At 30.3% G+C, this 21468-nt stretch overlaps 2 protein-coding genes across 2 annotated transcripts; both read left to right on the plus strand.

Moving 5' to 3' along the window:
* The first annotated feature begins 541 nt into the window (after positions 1-541).
* LOC135962039 (uncharacterized) lies at positions 542-2294 on the plus strand. Its single transcript, XM_065513767.1, has 2 exons — positions 542-1815; positions 1891-2294. Exons 1-2 carry the CDS (start codon positions 571-573, stop codon positions 1966-1968), a joined length of 1323 nt encoding a protein of 440 aa, XP_065369839.1. The 5' UTR covers positions 542-570; the 3' UTR covers positions 1969-2294.
* Positions 2295-16195: 13901 nt separating this feature from the next.
* Positions 16196-17163, plus strand: LOC135962321 (uncharacterized). The gene is made up of 3 exons (XM_065514181.1): positions 16196-16299; positions 16375-16443; positions 16736-17163. Exons 1-3 carry the CDS (start codon positions 16288-16290, stop codon positions 17048-17050), a joined length of 396 nt encoding a protein of 131 aa, XP_065370253.1. The 5' UTR covers positions 16196-16287; the 3' UTR covers positions 17051-17163.
* The last annotated feature ends 4305 nt before the right edge of the window (positions 17164-21468 follow it).

Raw genomic sequence — 21468 nt, forward strand, 5'->3', positions numbered from 1 at the left:
TTAAGAACAAATCACATTTGTGTTTCAAATTTATTGAAAGCTGATATGTACATCAAATTCAATTTAACGTTTGATAAAATCATCACTATGTTTTTAATGAATCATTAGTAAGATTTAACATAAATTTCTAGAATTATGCGGAATTTAATTTTAAATTTTAATAGTTTCATTATCAGCAATTGATGCTGAAAAAGTTTTCAAGTAAACTCATTGTCTTATACTATTTAGAATCATTGTAATTCTTAAAAAAAAAACAGCAGCTTAGGTTTCAAATCAGACCAAATGTGATATAAACCGGTTAATCGAAAAATCAACATTTCAATTTACCCGGTTTTTCGGTTATCCGGTTTATAAACACTATTCCACATTGATCACCTAACATTTTATGTTGTCATACTTATTGTGTAAAGTATGTTAATAATAGCGTGCTATCAACATTGTTGATAGCACGGTTGCTATCAACCGTTACATACCGTTAAGTTCAAATTGATAATGCAATTTCATAACAATATTAATTTAATTTTATTTTTAACAGCTTCTTTGCCTGGTTGTACACGAGAACATCACAAAATGTCAATGTCTATGAAGTATACCACTGATTATTTCTCAACACTTCCTGAGGAAATTGTTCGCAAAATATTTAATTTAATTGATTTGCAGAATCAGCTAGTTTTAGCTAAAGTTTCCAAGTATTTTCGACAAGTTATCGAAGACATTTACAAACGAAAATTTAACATTATGTATTATGATTATTGGACTTTTAAAAGTTCTCTTAAGCTGCAGGACTGGCAAATAACGGAGTTATGTAGACTTTGTAATGGTTCGGTGGAACGTATTAATTTGGTAACATTTTTCTTTTCGCGATTCTACGGCATTTCCCAGGAAGAGGAAATGAAATATTTACAATTTCAAAAAGACTTTCGCCATAATCTTCAGTATTTTAACAACCTGCGTGAATTAGAAATAGAAGGCAACACATTTCTAGACGAAACTGTATTAGATTTAGCTAAATACTGCAAGGGATTAAAAAGTATAAGTTTCAAGGGTGTTGATATTGATGGCTTCTTGGGAAAACATCTACACCAATTAGAAAATATAGAAAATATGGGATTAAAATATTGCAGTAATTTAGATCCTAACCATTTATTGGCAGTAAGCCAAAAAAATCTTTTGAAATCGTTAAATATTGTGTATTGCTCTGATGTATACAATATACCCACATTTTTAAAATTATGCAATCATTGGCTTTACTTAGAGTCTTTAATATTATTAGCATTCACAAGTGACACTCAAGGCATTCAAGCCATTATCAATCTACCGTCATTAAAAACTCTGCAGTTTTACTGGAACAAATTAATGTGGAACAAGGCTTCACCGTGTTTCGAAGAAACATTTTTCCTGGCACTTAAAAAACATCACGAAAAAGCTCTTAAGCTCAAACACATTCAATTTTCATGCGATAGTTATATTATGGATTTTAAAAAAATTTGTCAGCCCCTCGAACAGGCCAGAAAGAAAGAGGAATTATGTGCACAGATGCAATCTTGGAAGTGGCCCAAGAAAGCTTCAAAGAAGATTTGCTCAGCTTTTGCAGAATTTAAAAATTTGCATACAATCAACTTCCACTATTGTCGCCCATTGGATAATGATCAATTAATTTATGTGGCGAAAGAAAATGCCAGCCTTCGTCAAATCAAAATTGAAGGATGTCTTAAAGTTAAAGATGGAGACTTTAAGAAACGGTGGGCAAATCTAAAGTCTGTTCAAAAATGTCAACTAGAATTAGAGAGTATTTTGCCATTGGCCGATGTAAAGGTTTGGGATAATCATAATTAATTTTTTATTATATTTTTGTATAAACTAATTTATATTTCTTATCGCTAAGTATAGAAAATTTATGATAACGTTGGATCAAATATCGAAAATGAGTTTTCAATTGCGCGAATTATCTCGTGTCACTTCTGTTAAGAGTACAAATGGATCAGATGGCTCATCCAGTCAATTTTCAAATACTCGGACCATTTGGTATCAGTTCAGTTCTGTTAACAATCAACTTTTTAATATTTTATAAAATTTCAAAGAAAAAGTAAATTATGAAATTATGTATAACAAAAAGGTACATACATTAAGAACATATACATACAATAAATGGAAACTTTTCCAAATACATATTTAACTAATAGGACTAAATGCAAACAAATTCTTATATATATTTTTTTTTAATATTAATAGTAGACCGTGGTCGAAATTCCACTTGATGAAAAAAATTGTTTATATTGTGCATATCTAGAGAAAAGAACCTTTAAAAACATATATGTTTCATCAATATTGGTGGACAATAACATACTTAAAAGTGTACCACAAAAAAAAAACGCAGGCGTGGGGGGTGAAATAGGAATTTTCCCCTACCAAAAACCCACCCTCCCATTCAAAGATAATATTCATTATGGAATATTTTGAGAAGACAGAGTTTAATTGCTTTGTTGCCAGTATCCGTTGTTTGTCCTAAAGTGAGGGATATTGAAATAGGTTATTTAACCCGTTCCCGTTACATTGTACGTATTGCAAATGGGTGGTATCAGGTCATACAAAGTAAATAGTTACATATTTTCGAATATCTAAAAAACTGTTATAGTTAGCTAGAGTCTTCTTAGTTATTACAAATTACTTTCCTATTATAAATTGTTTTAAATTACTTTCCAAAGCAGTTTGACTAAAAATATGTTAGACCGAAGATTAAAAAATCGCAGGCTATTTTTTATACTTTCAATGGCAAAAGCATGGTATACAATTTAAAGCTAACAAAAAATTCCAGTATCGAAACCGACAATTATTCTTCGGTTTTTACTTTTAATTTATTTTCAGTCGAAAAATTAAAAATTTAGAAATTAAAAACAAACTTTTTCAACCAAAGATTCATCCAAGTATTGTCTGACAATTAAAATTCAAACGACTGTTTATTTAATTTAAAAAAAAGAATGCAAAGTGTTTTTAACAAAGACTTAGTTATTTTCAAATATCCAATAAAAGTATGGAGTACTGGCTGACACGGTGCGCTTCGCCACCCCAATTAGAAGAAAGAAATAGTACTATTAAGTCTCCCTTTGTGAATTAATAATAATTCAGGATACATGTCTCTAGTTTCAAGTTTATTGGTTCATTGTAATGTGGATTCTAGTTCATTCGAAACATATTATTCGAATTAAAAATGTACCATAAAGACCCACATTTTGTATTCCCACTCAGCATCATGTAAGCCCAATTTCATATTTCTGGGCCAATTATTATTGAAAATGCAAAAGAAATGTACCACTAAAGTCACCTTTTGCCACTAAAGTCACCTTTCAGAATTATGTATGTCTAATTTTTAGGTTTATTATTTTTGTAAAATATTCCAAAAGTACTATTACAATAAAGAAATAGTACTATAGCCAACTATTATGTACATAGGTAAAATAATTTAATATAATAAAAGGTACAATTATAAGATAAAGTACAAATTTTCCACAATTGAACCCTCGTTAAGTTTGAAATCAAAGTAATTTCCTGATTATAGGTTCAATATTTTAGAAAATTCAAGAAGTACCATTTTGAAGTGTTCTCCAAAAGGAGAACTAAACCAAACTAGGGGGTTTAGTTCTCCTTTTGGAATCATTTCTTGATTATTTCTTTACTGAGAAGCATATTAGCCAACTTTAATGTATATAAGCTAACTAATTTAATATAATAAAAAAGTACCATTAAAAGAAAATGTACCAATTTTCCTTTATGCTCTTGAACACCCGTCTTTAAATTTGTTAGCTTTTCCTATATTACCAACTGATTTTGTTTCTATAATACTTGATATTTAATAAATTATCTTAATTATAATAATAAATAAGAATTGTAAAATTAATATCACAATATATATGTACATATGTACAAGAACTTGTAATTGTAGTTTACAAGTGCAAAAAGCTACAAGTGTTGTGAAAATTTTAATGAAACACAATACATCAGTTCATTCAATAGGACCAAGGTGACACACCCCCTGTTCCGGTACTTCCCATTTTTGGTTAAACTTCATATCGTGATATAAAATTCATATAAAGTTTGAAGAATTTCACAATTATAGTATTCCAGATATTCGAAAATAACTATTTACTTTGTATGATAGGTGCCACGCCCACTAATCTAATCCCTACCATTTTCAGCCAAATTCCGTATAGCGATAAGAAATTGATTCATACAAAGTTTAAATGCTTTTACGATTATATTTCTCAAGATATACGAAAATAACAATTTATTTTGTATGGGAGGTGCCACAACCCCCGTTGCGATCCGTCCCATTTTTGGTTATGCCTCATGTACTGATAAGAAATTGATTCATATAAAGTTAGAAGACTTTATCAGTGATAGTTCTCCAGATATCTATTTATTTGGTATGGGTGGTGCCACGCCCACTTGAAATTTCAAAAATTAAAGCAGCCTATTGTTCCTTCCGGATATAGAGTCAAAATTTCAAGAGGATTGGTTCAGTGGTTTCGGCTCCTATAAGCCACATACAAACAAATAATTAAACAGACATACATTCATTTTTATATAATAGATATAAATAAAATGGGCCCTTTTTCAAATTTTTTTTTGCTCAAATGAAAGCTCAGATATTTTCCTTGAAAACCTATTTGTTCGCTTAGTGGGATGCAAGTCGAATATACATATATCAAAATAAATGTTTTGTAACTCAAAACATGCAATATTTTACATTTTTTCCAAAATGTCCTATTTGGTCGCTTAGTGGGATGCGAGTGGGATATATAGCGAAATAAATGTTTTCTAATTCAAGATATAAAACGAAATTTATGCTTTTTGATGTGAAACAAAAATCCCGAAGTACCGACAAATCCTGAGATCCCGAAATATCCCCGGATTAACATTTATTAAATCCCGAATCTCGGGATTTGTAAAACCCAGTCCCTTTTGTCATCCCAAATGTACATACAATACAATGGAAACTTTTCCAAATATTTAACTAAAAATGCCAAAAAAATAATTATTATATTTGTATTTTTTTTAGTATTTTATTATAATAATATATCGAGGGACTATATTCAATACCCTCTATCTCAGATTTTCATGAACATAAATTTTTGATGGCATAAATATTCAGCAAACAAGCAGACATCTCTGGTATAAATTTCAAAGATAAAAATTTCTTTTTTAAATTTTATTGACAATTTTGTAAGTTCTCTATCATAAAAAAATTTAATTTCCGAATGTAAAAACCCTTTATCTTTTCGAATAAATATTTATTAGTTGAATTAGTTTGTATAATTTCCAAAGGCTAAATATATTTCCTTACTATTTTGAACATGCTGATGGCGAATCTGCGGTTTCTATATATAGCCCATTTTCTATTTTTATGTAAATATTTTACAGGGAATAAATACTGTATAAACCTCGTATTAAGAACCATCCTAAGGTATCTGAACTATGGTCACTTTTGTATGTACATATGTTCCTATTCAAATTAAATCATATACATAAACACAAATCATATTGAATTGAAGACTGAAAATAAATCCAATTTAAAATGTATTTTTACAATACAAAGCTCTATCCATTCTTTATATTTATTTAGAATTAACATTTGTGTAGAAAAAAGCTATTTATTTAATAATTGTATTTTGGTACTTTTTTTGGCAGCCTATGTATCTTTTAAACCAATAAACATAAAAACAAATTTTAAATCGTATTCTTTACTTATCAAAAAATAACAAATGAATTTGGTACTTTTTGGAAATTCGAATCCTTATTGTGTTTATTTTTGGTACTTTTTTCTTAAAATATCTTTTTCTATAAATTGATATAGACATGTGAATATTTTACTATGAGCTCCCACCGCGATACAGAAATTTATTTGAATTAAATTTTACCACTGCAATGGGGATAAAAAAAGTACCAAAAAGGGGGTAAAAACGGGTCAATACATTTTATTTGAAATGATTAAGCCAATTTTGAAAAAAAAATTTACATTGGTTCCTGGATTCATAAAAAAATAAACTAACAGAGTATTATTTGGAACTCGAGTGCTAAATCCGGGTAAACATATTTTTCTTGAGCACATTAACACACATTTTAATCGTTTGAGACATGTTTGTAGCATACATTTTTTTTTGCCAAAATGGAGTATTTTTAAATTTTAAACTTGAGGGATGTTCAAGGAGGAAAAGGGAAATTGGAACTTTTCTCCTAATGGTACTTTTTTTTAATATTTTAAATTATTTAACTTGTCGACATTAAAGTTAGCAGATATGTATCTGAATGAACTTAGAACAATATTTAGGTACCAACATATGAGAACTGAACTATAGGTACTTTTTCGTTATTCTAATGGTACTTTTTGAATTTTCTTTAATAATGGGCCTAGAAATAGGAAATTAAACACATATGTTTCTGAGTGAATAACAATCTTTAATGGTACTTAATTTTTTATACCCTTCACCATGAGTGGCAAGGTATTTGTAAATTTGTCATTCCGTTTGTAATTTCTACATTTTTCATTTGCGACCCCACAAAGTATAAATATTTTGGATCGTTATAGATAGCGGAGTCGATATAGCCATGTCCGTCTGTGTGTTGAAATCAACTTTCCGAAGTCTCCAAATAACTTACATACACGATTCAAATATCTTCGAAATTCTTATGGCTCGGTTTTTTTAAAATCGAGAAAATCGGTCCACAAATGGCTGAGATATAAGGAAAAAACCAGGACAACCTCAATTTTTTACCTATTGTTGACCCATATCTGGATTACTAAATCATTAATATGGATATCTTATGATAGATATTTCAAAGACCTGTGTATATAAGACCCATAGTAAATTGGACCTACAATGGGTCAAAAACGGACAAAATATTTTTTAACCCGAGTTTTTTTTTCACCAAACATTTTTTTTTCACTAAATATTAAAAAAAATTTTGGAAATTAAAATTTTTTAAAATTTAAAAAAAAAAATTAAAAAACTGTTTCAAAAAAAAACTGGTAAAAAAATTAACATTTTGTTTACCTAAAAATATTTAAAATTTTTATTTTAAAGTATAATTTGGTGAAGTGTATATAAGATTCGGCACAGTTGAATATATCTCTCTTACTTGGATTTGTTGTAATGGTACTTTTCATCAAGACATTATACACATAGATTCGATTGTATAACAATTCGATATATTAGTAAAACATTGTTAAGTTTTAACCTTTTAAAAACGGTGGTTTATTTTCTTTAAATAAACCGGATTCTTTTAAATGTAAACAAAAGCGAACTGCAGTTAAAAAATTGTAACAAATCTTTATTTATTTACATTTACACAACAATTTAAACAGCCACTCGAGTGAGATCTCTTTTAATACACACATTTTATAATTTACATGACTACACTGGGAATACAGTTGCTGTTAACTCTAACAGCGCACAGTGGTATGAGAAAAAAAAGAGGGAAATAAATCTGTAACTTTTAAACCCTTAGTCCGATTTCAATGAAATTTCACATGCTATATGTGTAATTATTTTGAAATCGAAACACAAACGAAGAAATAGGATCATTTTTAAAATTGAACATACCCGAGGTGTCCTATTTTGGGGACCCCTGGTCCCGCTCCTGGTAGGCTCATGAGGTCCAATTTGAAAACTTTGCGCATGTGAAAATCCACATTGAAATTTCATTGAAATCGGACTAAAGGTTTAGAAGTTACAGATTTATTTCCCTCTTTTTTTTTCTCATACCACTGTGCAGCGCCTACGATATACTAACTAACTCACATCACGCTGTTGCTATTTATATACACAGCGCCATCTTGTCTCATGAATAATCAAACGGAATAATTAAACGGAAAAAACTCGGAATGTTCTATTTCCACATTGATCACCTAGAGCTTTTAAAGCTGCTTAATATTTTATGTAATAGCGTGCTATCAACATTGTTGATAAGTAGGCGGTTATACTTATTAGGGGAGTTCACTATTAAGTGCGAATGGTCTTGCATATTTGCAAATGCAAAATTTTGCCGTAATCCAATAACAAAATACACACAAAAACCTATACAATTTTGCATTTGCAATGATGCAAGACCATTCGCATTTAATAGTGAAATCCGCTATTGAAATGTTTATAAACATGATAAATGTTGCAAGCAGCTTTTACAGACTGTTAAATTCCAATTGATAATGCAATTTCGTAACAATATTTTTTTAATTTAATTTTTTTACAGCTTCTTTGCCTGGTTGTACCCAAGAACCTCTCAAAATGTCAATGTCTATGAAGGATTCCTCTGATTATTTCTCAACACTTCCTGAGGAAATTGTTTGCAAAATATTTAATTTAATTGATTTGCAGAATCAGCTAGTTTTAGCTAAAGTTTCCAAGTATTTTCGACAAGTTATCGAAGACATATACAAACGAAAATTTAACTTTATGTATTATGATTATTGGACATTTAAAAATTCTCTTAAGCTGCAGGACTGGCAAATAGAGGAGTTATGTAGACTTTGTGCTGGTTCGGTGGAACGTATTAATTTGGTAACATTTTTCTTTTCGCGATTCTGCGGCACTTCCGAGGAAGAAGAAATGAATTATTTACAATTTCAACAAGACTTTCGCCATAATCTTCAGTATTTTAACAACCTGCGTGAGTTAGAAATAGAAGGCAACACATTTCTAGACGAAACTGTATTGGATTTAGCTAAATACTGCAAGGGATTAAAAAGTATAAGTTTCAATGGTGTTGATACTGATAGCTTCTTCGGAAAATATCTACCCCAATTAGAAAGTGTAGAAAATATGGGATTAAAATTTTGCAGTAATTTAGATCCTAACCATTTATTGGCAGTGAGTCAAAAAAATCATTTGAAATCGTTAAATGTGGTGTATTGCTATAATTTATACAATATACCCACATTTTTAAAATTATGCAATCATTGGCTTTACTTAGAGACTTTAATATTATTAGCATTCACAAGTGACACTCAAGGCATTCAAGCCATTATCAATCTACCGTCTTTGAAAATCCTGCAGTTTCATTGGAACAAATTAAAGTGGGATAAGGCTTCACCGTGTTTCGAAGAAATATTTTTCCTGGCCCTTAAGAAACATCACGAAAAAGCTTTCAAACTCAAAAACATTGAATTTTCATACGAAAGTTATTTTATGGATTTGGAGACTGCTTACCAGCCCCTCGAACGGGCCAGAAAGAAAGAAGAATTATGTGCACAGGTACAGTCTTGGACGTGGCCCAAGAATGCTGCAACGAACATTTGTTCAACTTTTGCAGAATTTAAAAATTTGCATACAATCAACTTTCACTACTGTCGCCCATTGGATAATGATCAATTAATTTATGTGGCAAAAGAAAATGACAGCCTTCATCAAATCAAAATTGAAGGATGTCCCAAAGTTGAAGATGGAGACTTTAAGAAACAGTGGGCGAATCTAAAGTCTGTTCAAAAATGTCAACTAGAATTAGAGAGTATTTTGCCATTAGCCGATGTAAAGGTTTGGGATAATCATAATTAATTTTTTATTATATTTTTGTATTAACTACTTTCAATTTCTTACCGCTAAGTATAGAAAATTTATGATAATGTTGGAACACATATCGAAAGCCAGTTTACAATTGCGCGGATTATCTCGTGTCACTTCTGTTAAGAGTACAAATAGATCAGATGGCTCATCCAATCAATTCTCGGACCATTTGGTGTCATTTCAGTTCTGTTAACAATCAACTTTTTTAAATATATTTGGGGTATTCACATCGTCTGCTATTAGTCATATCGTCATAATGTCCTAATATATTATAACAGTTGTTGTTGTGTTTTAAACAAAAAAAAGTATTATTTAATGACAAAACAATAAACATAGTTCAAATAGTGTTATTAGTTTAGAACTTTTTTGTTTGAAACACAACAAAAATTTGTTAAAACTATCATAATATATTAGGACATTATGACAATATGACCAAATAGTAGACCGTGTAAATACACCAATTGTTAAAACGTTGGTTTATTTCCTTTAAATAAACCGGATACTTTTGAAAAATTGAATCTGGATTATTATCCAATACAACTAATCTTGGTGCAAATTTCTTCCTGACATGACATGAATTCCTCATATAGATAGATAGATAGATACAACTCAAATTTAAAAAAAAAAAACAAAAAAATTGTTATCATCTCATGTAAGGTTGTGATATTTTCAAGTACTAAATATATAATTATAAAATTTCTTGACATTCGCATAAGAACTGTATTTTTGGTGATTGTTTTAAAGTTGTGTAGGCCTGAGGCAAGCAACCAATTGCAACTACAACCCCATGTAAACTCAAATCAACTCAAAAATACATCAGCAGTGACTACGTTTGAACCACTGTGCCGAGCATACATACATTTCTAAAAATTAAATTCAAATCTGGCAACTATGTACACCACTTGTATTTTAAAATGACTCCTAAAAATATGCTTAGATTTTAATTATTGTAATTTTAGGGTACTGCATTATAACTCAATTTAACCCCTAAACTATGCCATAAATTAAACAATATATAAATGTGTAATTACCCAACAGTTTTACAAGTAGTCAATGTATCTCTTGTAGACAGTAATTTTCACTAATGTCTGATCATTTGGCTGACTCCAATTTATATATTTTGGTTCATTTGACACATACAGTATCGGCCATAACTAAAGCACCCCCTCAGTGAATTTTGTTCATATTATATTTTCTTTTATAAAAACAATGTTTTAAATTTCGATTATGTATTATTTTCAGTTGTTAATATGTTTATTATCGATAAACAAATACTTTTAAAGTTAATCTTTCCATAAGTGGTAACTTAAAATCAAAAAATATTTTAAGGTAGAAAATGAAACGGACAAAACTAAAGCACCCCTTGATGGATATAATATAACACTAATTTTAAGTACTATTTTGTTGCAAATCCTTTGCATTGGATGACACAAGCACATCACTTAGGCATAGAAGATATTAAGTTTTTTATCTTGTCTTGCAATATTCCTTCCCAGGCTATTTTAACGGCTTGAAATAAATCGTGAAAATTTCCGATCCTTATTTCGGCAATTTTCACGTTTTATTTTCATATTAACAATATCCCTCAAGTTCTCAATAGGATTGATATTGGGGGATTGAGGAGTCCAATGAATAACTTGAATATTATTGCTCTGTAGCCAAGTCTTACACATTTTTGAGGTGTGCTTAGGATCTTTATCCTGTTGGAAGCTCCCTTTAAGTGGCATCTCTTCACTGGCATAAGGCAAAATTACATCGTTCATTATATCACGGTACATAAAATGATCCATAATCTCATTAATTTTATGAATTGGCCCAATTCCTTGACCAGAAAATCAACCCCAGACCATTACATTGCCTCCTCCATGTTTAGTTGTTCATTTACAATACTTAGGATTCAGTCTTTCTCCTTTGGTCTGCGTACACGCCTTATTCCATCGGAACTTTTTAAGTTGTATTTGGATTCGTCAGTGAACAGTACTGTCTTCCATTTTTGGACAATCTAGTCGATCTGCGCTTTGGCAAACTCCAGTCTAGCTTGTTATTAGCTGATATAATGGGTTTTTTTGCTGGTCGTCAACTGAATAATCCGACTTCTACTACTCTTCAACGGATTGTTCTTTCGCTAACGCATAATCTTAAACATGTTCATACTTGACTAGATTATGCCGTAGGATCTTTTTGAATTGCTCTTTTGATCAAGGAATCATAATATCGTGTTTATTTTCGCGGACGTCCTCCAGAATGCACCGTTGATATGCGACCAGTCTGCAATAACTTTGAAATGAGCCTGAAAAAAACTGATCTGTTAATTGAATATTATTTACTCAATTCATGTCGTGATAAGCCCGTCTTCCAGTCTTCAATAACTTTAATGTTAAATTCACTGGAGTACTTTTTCCATGCCATTGTTTTTATTACAATAAACTGTATAAAACTTAAATTATACACACTACGCCTTTCTTTATTTTTATCTTCTGGAATTTTTAAGTCCATTCGTTGTCAGTCCGGTCAACTCACAATGCAAATATACAGTGGCGTAATCAAATTTTTAAACATCTTATAAGAGGGTGCTTTTGTTTTGTCCGTTGCGTTTTGTGTTTTTATATGATTTATCATTTTAAATTAATTGTTCATAAAATTATCTTTTACTAAATGAATGTTATATGAACATTAACAATATAAGTTAATAAAATATATACAAATCAGAATTCAAAAAGCATTTTTTATCCAAAAAATTATGTTTTGAAAAAATCTATTGAGGGGGTGCTTTAGTTATGGCCAATACTGTATATACTCTTTGTAGTTCTGCGAAAAGTCAACTGGTTACAATTGTCTCTAAGTAATCTAGAGTGTAGTCAGTAGTGTTTATAAACCGGTTAACCGGTTAACCGAAAAACCGGTTTTTCTTCGAAATCTCGGTTTTTTGCGAACCGGTTAATTTAAAATGTTAATTTTCGGTTAACCGGTTTATCCGGTTTTTATCACTCGGTTAACCGGTTTTTAAAATTAGGAAATCTCATGGTTTTCTGGTCTGATTTGAAACCTAAACTGCTGATTTACAATACAAACCTATTTAGATTGATATTTTTATAAATTACAATGATTCAAAATAGTAGAGGATGATGAGTTTATTAAAAACTTTTTCAGAATAAATTGCACATAATGAAACTATTAAAAATTAAATTCCGCATAATTCTAGAAGTTAAGCTAAATCTTAATAATGATTCATTATAAACTTAGTGATGATTTTACCAAACGTTAATTTGAATTGCATACCTTCTTTCAATCAATTCGTTAGCTTAGTGTACGAAGTCCTTTTCAGAAATATTACAGAAGAGACAAAAAATGTTCTAAAATCCGTGATTTGAAATATTTATGAAATCTGATATGATATGATTCATAATGACAAATAAGCACAGCTAAGAAGAAGTGCGTCTGCATCTTATAGGTCCTTTTTTGGGATTTGTAATATTTTCTGTTTCATATCAGAAAGTCGAGGTGATAATAAATTTCAAAATTGTCAAATATTTAATTAAAAAATTAATTTACATTTTTTGGTTGAAATTTAATGAATAAACCAATAATTAAAACAACTATTATATAGTTAGTAACATATTTATACTCAATTTCATTTGACTGAGATAATAATTTTGAAATTTTTACAAAATAAAATGGACTTACCACTTTAGTATATTCATAGTTATTTAATATTAACCATTTCTGACTACTAAAAACTAAAAATTTTAAAGCCGTATGTACTTTATTGGACATTTTATGTTTTCTACACATATATGACGGTTAACCGGTTTAACCGGTTTTTTCGATGTCGGTTAACCGAAAAACCGGTTTTCTGAAAAAGGCCAATTTTCGGTTAACCGACAAACCGGTTTTGTAAAAAGTCGGTTTTTTATAAACACTAGTAGTCAGTCACTTTAAATGTTTATTTGGTACTTTTTTGCACTTTTTTATGAGTAATACAAACTGGTTTTATACAAATTTTGTTTATATAATTCCTATTTAATCTATGGTGATTTCAATTGTCATTTTAGTGTCTCTAAGTAACCTAGAGTGCACTGTAGAAAGTATTTATATTACACACTCGAAGTAATAATTGGAGAGTCAGTTGTCACTTAGTATCACTTTGTAATCTAACGAGCCATTTGATGCATTACTGGGTGTATTATATTTTTACTGTCCATTATAATTTTATTATCCATTGTCTGTATTCATTTCAATAGTTTTTTTCATTTTACTCACCACCCTAAAAAGGGATTTTGAAAATAATTGTTTATTTTACGTGTTATTTTAATAAAGTAATGTAATCTAGAGCCGGTTAATCATACCACACAATTTTGTTATTAGCATTGTACTGACTATTTGAGGTAAATTAGCTTGTTCTTAGGACACGTACTCTTTAGCAGTTATGTAGCTAGCAACTCTATGTAACCAGTATGTGAATTCAATGCGTTGACGACTTTGGACCAGATATCGGACAGTCTCTTTGTAGTCTATGTATGGTCAACCCCCCCCTGTTTAGGACATTACAATTGTGTAACTAGTTGTGACCGAAACTGATAGGTAAAATTACTAGTTCGGGTCAGTCACCCATATCTAGTGGGAACTGAATAAACATAGAGTACTGTTATAAAAACATATAAGATATAGTAAGTATTAATATCTGGTCAATTTCTGGATACATTATCTAGTTGTATGGAACCGGCATTAAGTACACTGAGTGAGTGGAGTCTTTCAAGTGTGAACGCCCAAAAGACGGAACTGGTTCTCTTCTCTAGGATAAAAGATTATCCTCAAATCTGTACATTCAGAACAGGATCAACAAGACCTATGTGGCCATCTACTCTTAGGCCGAAGTGTATCAATTGGATCTTCAAATCAGTTGTTAAACCCATCTTGTTTTATATAGTACTAGTGTGGTGGTACGCCTTAGAGATTGCTATACACGGAAAGACCGTTGAACGAGTTCTAAGGATTATTGGTTAATTGCCGCTATAAAATCCACCTCCTTTAAGGCACTTTTTACTGGATGATTTGATGGTGATACAAATTCAGCTGTGAGACTGAATGCTGGCTGTTCGTGGTCTGGTAAGGACCTTGGGCATTCTCAGATACTGAATTACTATGGAAATATACGTAGCAATGTCGATTACAGCATCACAAAACCATCTTTTGACATGAATTTCCATATTATAACCCTGAACAGGGATATGTGGCTGCGCGAACTCGTCCCCCCTGACGATGTCATAAGGTTATATACTGACAACTCTAAATAGGGGTAATAGAGTCGGTGGAGGTTTCTTTATAAAGAACTTTGGGACAAAATCCTACTTAAGGCTTGGTCTTCAGGCGGAAATTCCTGCTATAAAATGTGCATCCAATTGGCTGAGGTATTATCGAATATCCGGATATGTATATTTACTTATTGCAAGGCTGCCGTTAACAGTATAGCGGTGTCTATACGACATCTAGATTAACCGAGGAGTTCCGGGTATCCCTAAATGAGATAGCGAGACATTCTAGGGTAATACGGCTAATTGTTTCCTTAATTACATGACACTGTATAAGTGGGTCACACGCTAGAAGACAGGGCCTACGGGGTACAACGACTACTGTAGAAGCTTTCATAACGAAGAAGAGGAGGAGACTGTGCCCCACCCATTTTGCAAATGGCCTGCTCTGACAAACTTGAGGGAATGTATCCTTGGAATCCCATTCCTATCGTGTTTAGATGAGCTATCAAGGATAAATCTAAGACGAATCCACTCCTTCTTCAGAGAATCTGGTTGGTTTTGGGTATCACAATGGGATCAGTTTTGAATGAACCAAAGTGAGCTGCTTGACGAGTAGCTGTCCATGAAACCTAACCTAACCATGGCCAATTATGAACCGATCGCCATGAAGTTAGGTCGTGTGAATAGTTTAGAAACATTGTATTTTGGAAAAAATTTGGAGATATCATTTTAGAAATTGACACCAAAGTCCTTAAAAATAATGGGATTCTTAAAACTTTTAAAATTCGATTAACATACGACTTCCACTTCGAAAAAATCGAGCTATTAAAGCTATGTACAACGATGAATAGCTGCTTTCAGAAGAGTATTAATAAAGAAATAAGGAAATTAATGATCAATCAGATTGTCTTCAACAAATTACTTTTTGAGCACTCCAAATGGGCTAACTAACTGAAGAAGTCTAAGATCCTCTTTGTTTATGTAGTTATATTATGCTAATTATACAAAATTATATATGATGAATTTCAAGCGTTCAAAATCCTAGCGAAATCCAATTGTATTAAATTTCGATCAGAGATCTCCCTGACTAATAAATACTTGTGTTAAAAATAATAAAATAAACAAAAATAATAATGGAAATTCATTCCATCACAAGTTCAATTTCATTTGTAGCAATAGATCTCCAATCATGTTACTTACAAAATTTAATGAGTTTTCCATAAGATTCTCTTGACCTCCATTAAAGAGATCCAAATCATTTCACTCATTCGTGAAGGGAAAATAAAGATGATGCAAATTATTTTTAGCATCTTTTAAAGAGGAAAAAAGTAGAATTGAAAATTGATTTTCCAATACTCAGTTTAGTATATAAGAGACCTGTTGCAACACTCTAGACATCAGTTACAGTTTCAATTAAGAACATTGTAAATTAAGACTTGTTAATTATTTTCTATTTGCAAAATTTTGTTTAGAAATTCAATATGGTAAAAACGGTAAGTATAATTTTTTTCAGGTGACGAATTGGAGAAAGTTGTTTAACTAACTAATGTTTGGAATATATTTTACAGTTTTCGATCACATGTGTTTTCATCTTAATGAGTCTGGTGTATCGGTGTATGGCAGGACCTATAGAAGTGGTGAGTTAATTGATTTTGTTTATTTCAGGCCAAAAATTAGGTTTAGAAAATAAAAATAAAGTTTAGAAAATTTTAAAACTTGACATTCAAATTAAACTCCAAGAAGTTATTCGAGAAGTGATATGAAAGTTTTTGCAATTTCGGGGAATGTGGTTCGGAATAATATAACAGTTGTTATATTATAATATTCCAACGCTAAAAATTTAAGTCAACTCGGATAATCTTAACTCATTTATAAGAAAATTACATTTTTTAGTTTTTGTTAAACTTTAACACTGTTTTCTCATTCTAGGAAAAATCTTCAGATGATGATTTAAGCACCTCGGAAACTTTTGGTTATGGCTATTATCAACCTGGTGTATATTCTGCTCCCATGGTGGCCACTAGAGTACCCTTAGCCTCGACTGCAGCTATAGCTGCACCTTTGGCCACCTCCACTAAAACTCTCAATTCAGCTTCTAATGGTTATGCCCGTTCCGGTTATGGTTATGGCAGTGGCTATAAATATGGCAGTGGTTATGACTATGGTAAGCGTTGGGGTTATGGCGGTGGTAATGCTGTCAATGAATTTTATCGTCGTCATCCCGTCTATGTTGCCTGGGGCTAAGTAAACATTAGAACAGATATCAAACGAATTTGAATAACAACCCAAAAGTGCCATGTTATCCCACTAGTTTTTTTAAGTTCTTTGCAAATAACAATAAAATATAATCGCATATAAACAAAAAAAAACAACATTTATTACTTTGTTATAAACTTTTTAAAGACTTTTAAATCTGTAGTATGTAGTCAAATGAATCACTCACTCGACTTTCTTATCACTGCAGTAGAATGTATTTATTGACCACAGACACGTAAGTGTTTATAAAGTGAAGATATTGTTGATACGCGTGCAATATTTTTTCAGCCATTTTTATATTTATTCACGTGTTTAGCTCTAATGGAGGCAAAGTTTTGTTAGGCAACAGCAATTGAGGACTAATAAGTGGATTAAGTTCTCATAGTGCTTGATAAATTTAATTTTTTATTTATTTCATATATGTATTACATATATGAAATAAATAAAAAATTAAAAAAAATTAATTTTTGTAACGACCGAGTTTTGCTTTTACACAGGGCAAGTTTTCTTGCGCAAGTCTAGAGTTTATAAGAGAGAGAGGCAAGAAGAAAGAAGAGGGGTACAAACTTGCTTGTACTGGCAAGTCTCTTCAATTCTATTTTGTTTTCTCATTTTCACTATGGTGTCTATTAGGTTTTGACATACAAAATTTAATACAGACATGCTGTGTGTAAACGGTCGAGCAAGTTTAAAAGGGAATCGAAGAGACTTGCTTCAAGTAAACTTGATGTGTGTAAAAGCAGACATATACTTAACTTAACCCCTGTCTATACCTGATAAATTCTTATCTTGATAAACGTCAAAATGGTTGTCAAAATAAAAAATTATCAGGTATAGTCTCCATTTATTAATATTATTGCTTCGTTATGACAAAATTGTTAGTGCTTTTGCTCAGACAACTTTGTCTTGACAACAAACGTCACACAGTGGTATGAGAAAAAAAGAGGGAAATAAATCTGTAACTTCTAAACCCTTACTTCGATTTGAATGAAATTTCACATGCTCAAATTTCACATGTCGAGTTTAAGTTTTGAATCTGGGCCTGATGAGCCCACCAGGAGCTGGGCCAAGGATCCCCAAAGTAGGACACCTCGGGTATGGTCAATTTTAAAAATGATACTATTTCTTCGTTTGTGTTCCGATTTCAAAAAAATTACATATATAGAATCTTCTCATTGAGCACTACATAAAACTATCAATTATCTCTTATAGCTTAGGAGATATTCGCATTTGAAAATTAAATTTTCAACATTTTTACCCACCCTACTCCAGTGTTTTGATGACCGCGGTTCCAAATATTTACCGAATTTCTCCATTTTTCTTTTATAGGATTAACAACAGATGTATGTATATATCAAATAAAGGAATTGAAGAATTGTTTAAAAACCATGACTGAGTCCAAAGTTACATGCATTAGAATTAAAAAAAATTAAAAAAAGCGATTTTTCGCTATTTTTTTGAGAAAAAAGTACTTTTATTCTTTTTCAGTTATCTAAAAAATTTCTAAGAGGATGTATAATGAATTTATACTTTTTGAAAAGCTAAATTAACGTTAAATATTTTAAATGACAAAAAAAATTATAATTTTTGATACCCAGGGGACCAAGTCCATTCAAAAAACGCCTATTTTTTATGTAAAATTCAACTTTATGGCAAAAATTCTCAAATCGCATAGTCGATATCGAAATATAGTAACCCATTTTAGATGGCTCAATATGTTCTTAATTATTTTGTAAAGGATTCCGATAACCCCGCCCCTGGTGTGGATATTATAGCCAAAAAACGAAAATATCCCATTTTTGGAATTTTTCAATACTTTTTTGGGAATAGCGGTATTCGTGATTACAAATTTCAAAATTTGCTTTTATTTTTCCATTTTAAATAAAAAAATCTATATATGTAAGTGTAAAATTTCATTAAAAAATATTCATAAATAAAAATGTTATTATAATTAGAAAAAATTTGTATCTATGCAAAAACTCAATAAAAAGGATTTTTTGTCATATTTTTCAAAAAAGTATTCCATGAATTTTTTAATTGTCAAAAGTTATATACATTATTGAAAAGTAGACAAAATCCTCTATGCATTGATATATAACATGTTTTTTACGTGGCAAATTAATTAAGGAAAACTTAACAACTCGTGTCCAAAAAATTGGCACGAAATTCGGCTGATAGGCTAAGCATTGCGGGAGCATGGAGGTCTGGTTGTACCGGCCATGTGTCTATTCTGGGATGTATATCCATGCAAAGATTTCGGGAAATCTAAATCCACAAATTTAAATCTTTATTTAGCAATTAATTTTTATTTTTGGGTCAAAATAACCTAAAATTAGGAAAAAATTAAAATTTTTCAGTTTTTGTAAATTTGCTGCTACTAACTAAATACTTTTGCAATTGAGTGCAAAATAATCGAAATGTGTAATTGTCGTTGTAATGAGATATAAATGACAAAAATTGGTTAAAAAATTTTAAAGTTATTACAAATTCCACAGACTATTAACAGGCCACTTGGGCAAGAAATTTAGGAAAAAAATTAACATATTTTGAGAAAAATTTAAATAAAAGCTAATATTTATTTAAAATATATCCGTATTTATTTGTGTATGAGCTTTTGTCTTTATAGGATACCGTTTACTTATTCGCAGGTATGGCCAAAAAAATTTAAAAATAAAAATATTAAAAAAATCTTGTCAATATCTCTTACAGTTTTTCCGTACCTGTGATTTTCGAGAAAAACTAATTTTTTGGCTATATTTTGGCGAATGAGCCCAGTTTCCTTACTGTTATAAATTTTAAGTAAAACCTATTCATAATAATATAGTCCTGGTAATTTTAAATATGGTCTGAAAGTTTTACTAAAATCGGAAAACGTTAACCTTTAAATCGTGAAGGTCAAAGGTCAAATTTTTCAATAATGGAAAGATTATGAAATGTTATATATTTTTGGGCCGATTTTAATGAATGCTTTCACATAGTATCATTTTATTATTTTCTCCTATTCAAATCATCTTGAAAAAAAGTTTCAAAGGTTTTTGTTTTTTCAGTCGTGGTTGTCATTCTCGTGAAATTGCCCATATGTGATTTTTTGGGACTCAGATAAATATTTCTCAATGTTATATAGGGAAAATAAACAAAAATAGTTTTAAAAAACCTTTTCACACATTTCTTAATAACATATTTGTGAAACTATCTGATTCGTTACACTGTGTAATATATGTATGTATTTTGAAATCAAGAACTTCGCATAAATTCATTAATTTTAAAGTTAAGTAAATAATTGTTAACTAAACATTATTTACCAAGTTTTTAGTTGATTCATTTAGAAAAATATATTATGTAGTATGTACGAATAATAATATTTGATTTCAAAATATTTACACAAGAAAAAACAAACATACTCATATATTTTACATACAAGTATTTTTTATAAATTTTAAGCTTATTTGGCATTTAATTTCGTTTCGTTTGTTGATCTTGCTTTTTTAATTTTTTGTTAAGTAACTTTTCTTTTAATAAGTTTTAGGTTTTTTCTTGTTTTAAACCATTAAAACTTTGTACTCGTATGTATATTTGCTCGTAATCATGCAAAATGTACAAAATTAAAATGTTGAATGAATGAAAATGAACTCTGGTTTAATTAATAAAAAATAAACTCAACTGTTGCTTTTGTTGCTGTTTCTTTATTTGTTATTGTTCTTTTTTTATTTTTTGTTATTATTTTTAGTGTTACATTTTAATGATTAACTTGACCCCTCCACTACTAACACACAAATGATGTGTCTTTTATAAACTCCCATGTACTTAGCACAGTGGTATCGATAGACAAAAAAGTGCAAGAAATATAAAAACAGAAAAATATGAAACCGAATTTTAATATTGAACCGAACGAATCTAATATTTTGATGAATAGTTTTGACATTATCCATAAAGGAAATTTGTATGGCAAATAATTTTTTTCTAAATATTAATAGGTACCTATTCCTAGTTTTTTTTTTGGGATATGGGTCCATCAGGTTTTATATTTAATTTACCATTTTCCTTTCAATCAGCCCACTGTAGTACGTTTGTTTTTTTTTTAACATTTAGTTATGAGCAAGGCGAATTCATATAAGGTGACCTCATCCCTACAACAAGTACAACAATACAAAAACAACATACATTTTGTTTTTGCTTTCTTGCCCAATCTGTCAAAAAAACAGCTGTGTATAAAGCAAGGCGAATTTAATAATAAACTGGAATTTAACAACAAACCAGTGAAAGATTTATATTTATTTTTATTTATTGTTTTATTTCTTGTGGAGAACGGTAATATTATCGATGAAGAGTTCAAACGCGTGGTGAACAAAAGAAATTTAATACTGGAAGCCAAAAAGTGTTTGGAACAAATACGGGAGTGTGGCGAG

This window comes from Calliphora vicina, chromosome 5 (assembly GCF_958450345.1).
Source record: "Calliphora vicina chromosome 5, idCalVici1.1, whole genome shotgun sequence".
In the NCBI taxonomy this organism is placed as follows: domain Eukaryota; kingdom Metazoa; phylum Arthropoda; class Insecta; order Diptera; family Calliphoridae; genus Calliphora; species Calliphora vicina.

Excerpts from the sequence above, each read along its gene's own strand:
- LOC135962039 (XM_065513767.1), top strand. The coding sequence starts at position 571 with ATGTCAATGTCTATGAAGTATACCACTGATTATTTCTCAACACTTCCT. Across the intron at positions 1,816-1,890 it reads TGCCATTGGCCGATGTAAAG|AAAATTTATGATAACGTTGG; the intron begins GTTTGGGATAAT and ends CGCTAAGTATAG.
- LOC135962321 (XM_065514181.1), top strand. Across the intron at positions 16,444-16,735 it reads TGGCAGGACCTATAGAAGTG|GAAAAATCTTCAGATGATGA; the intron begins GTGAGTTAATTG and ends TTCTCATTCTAG.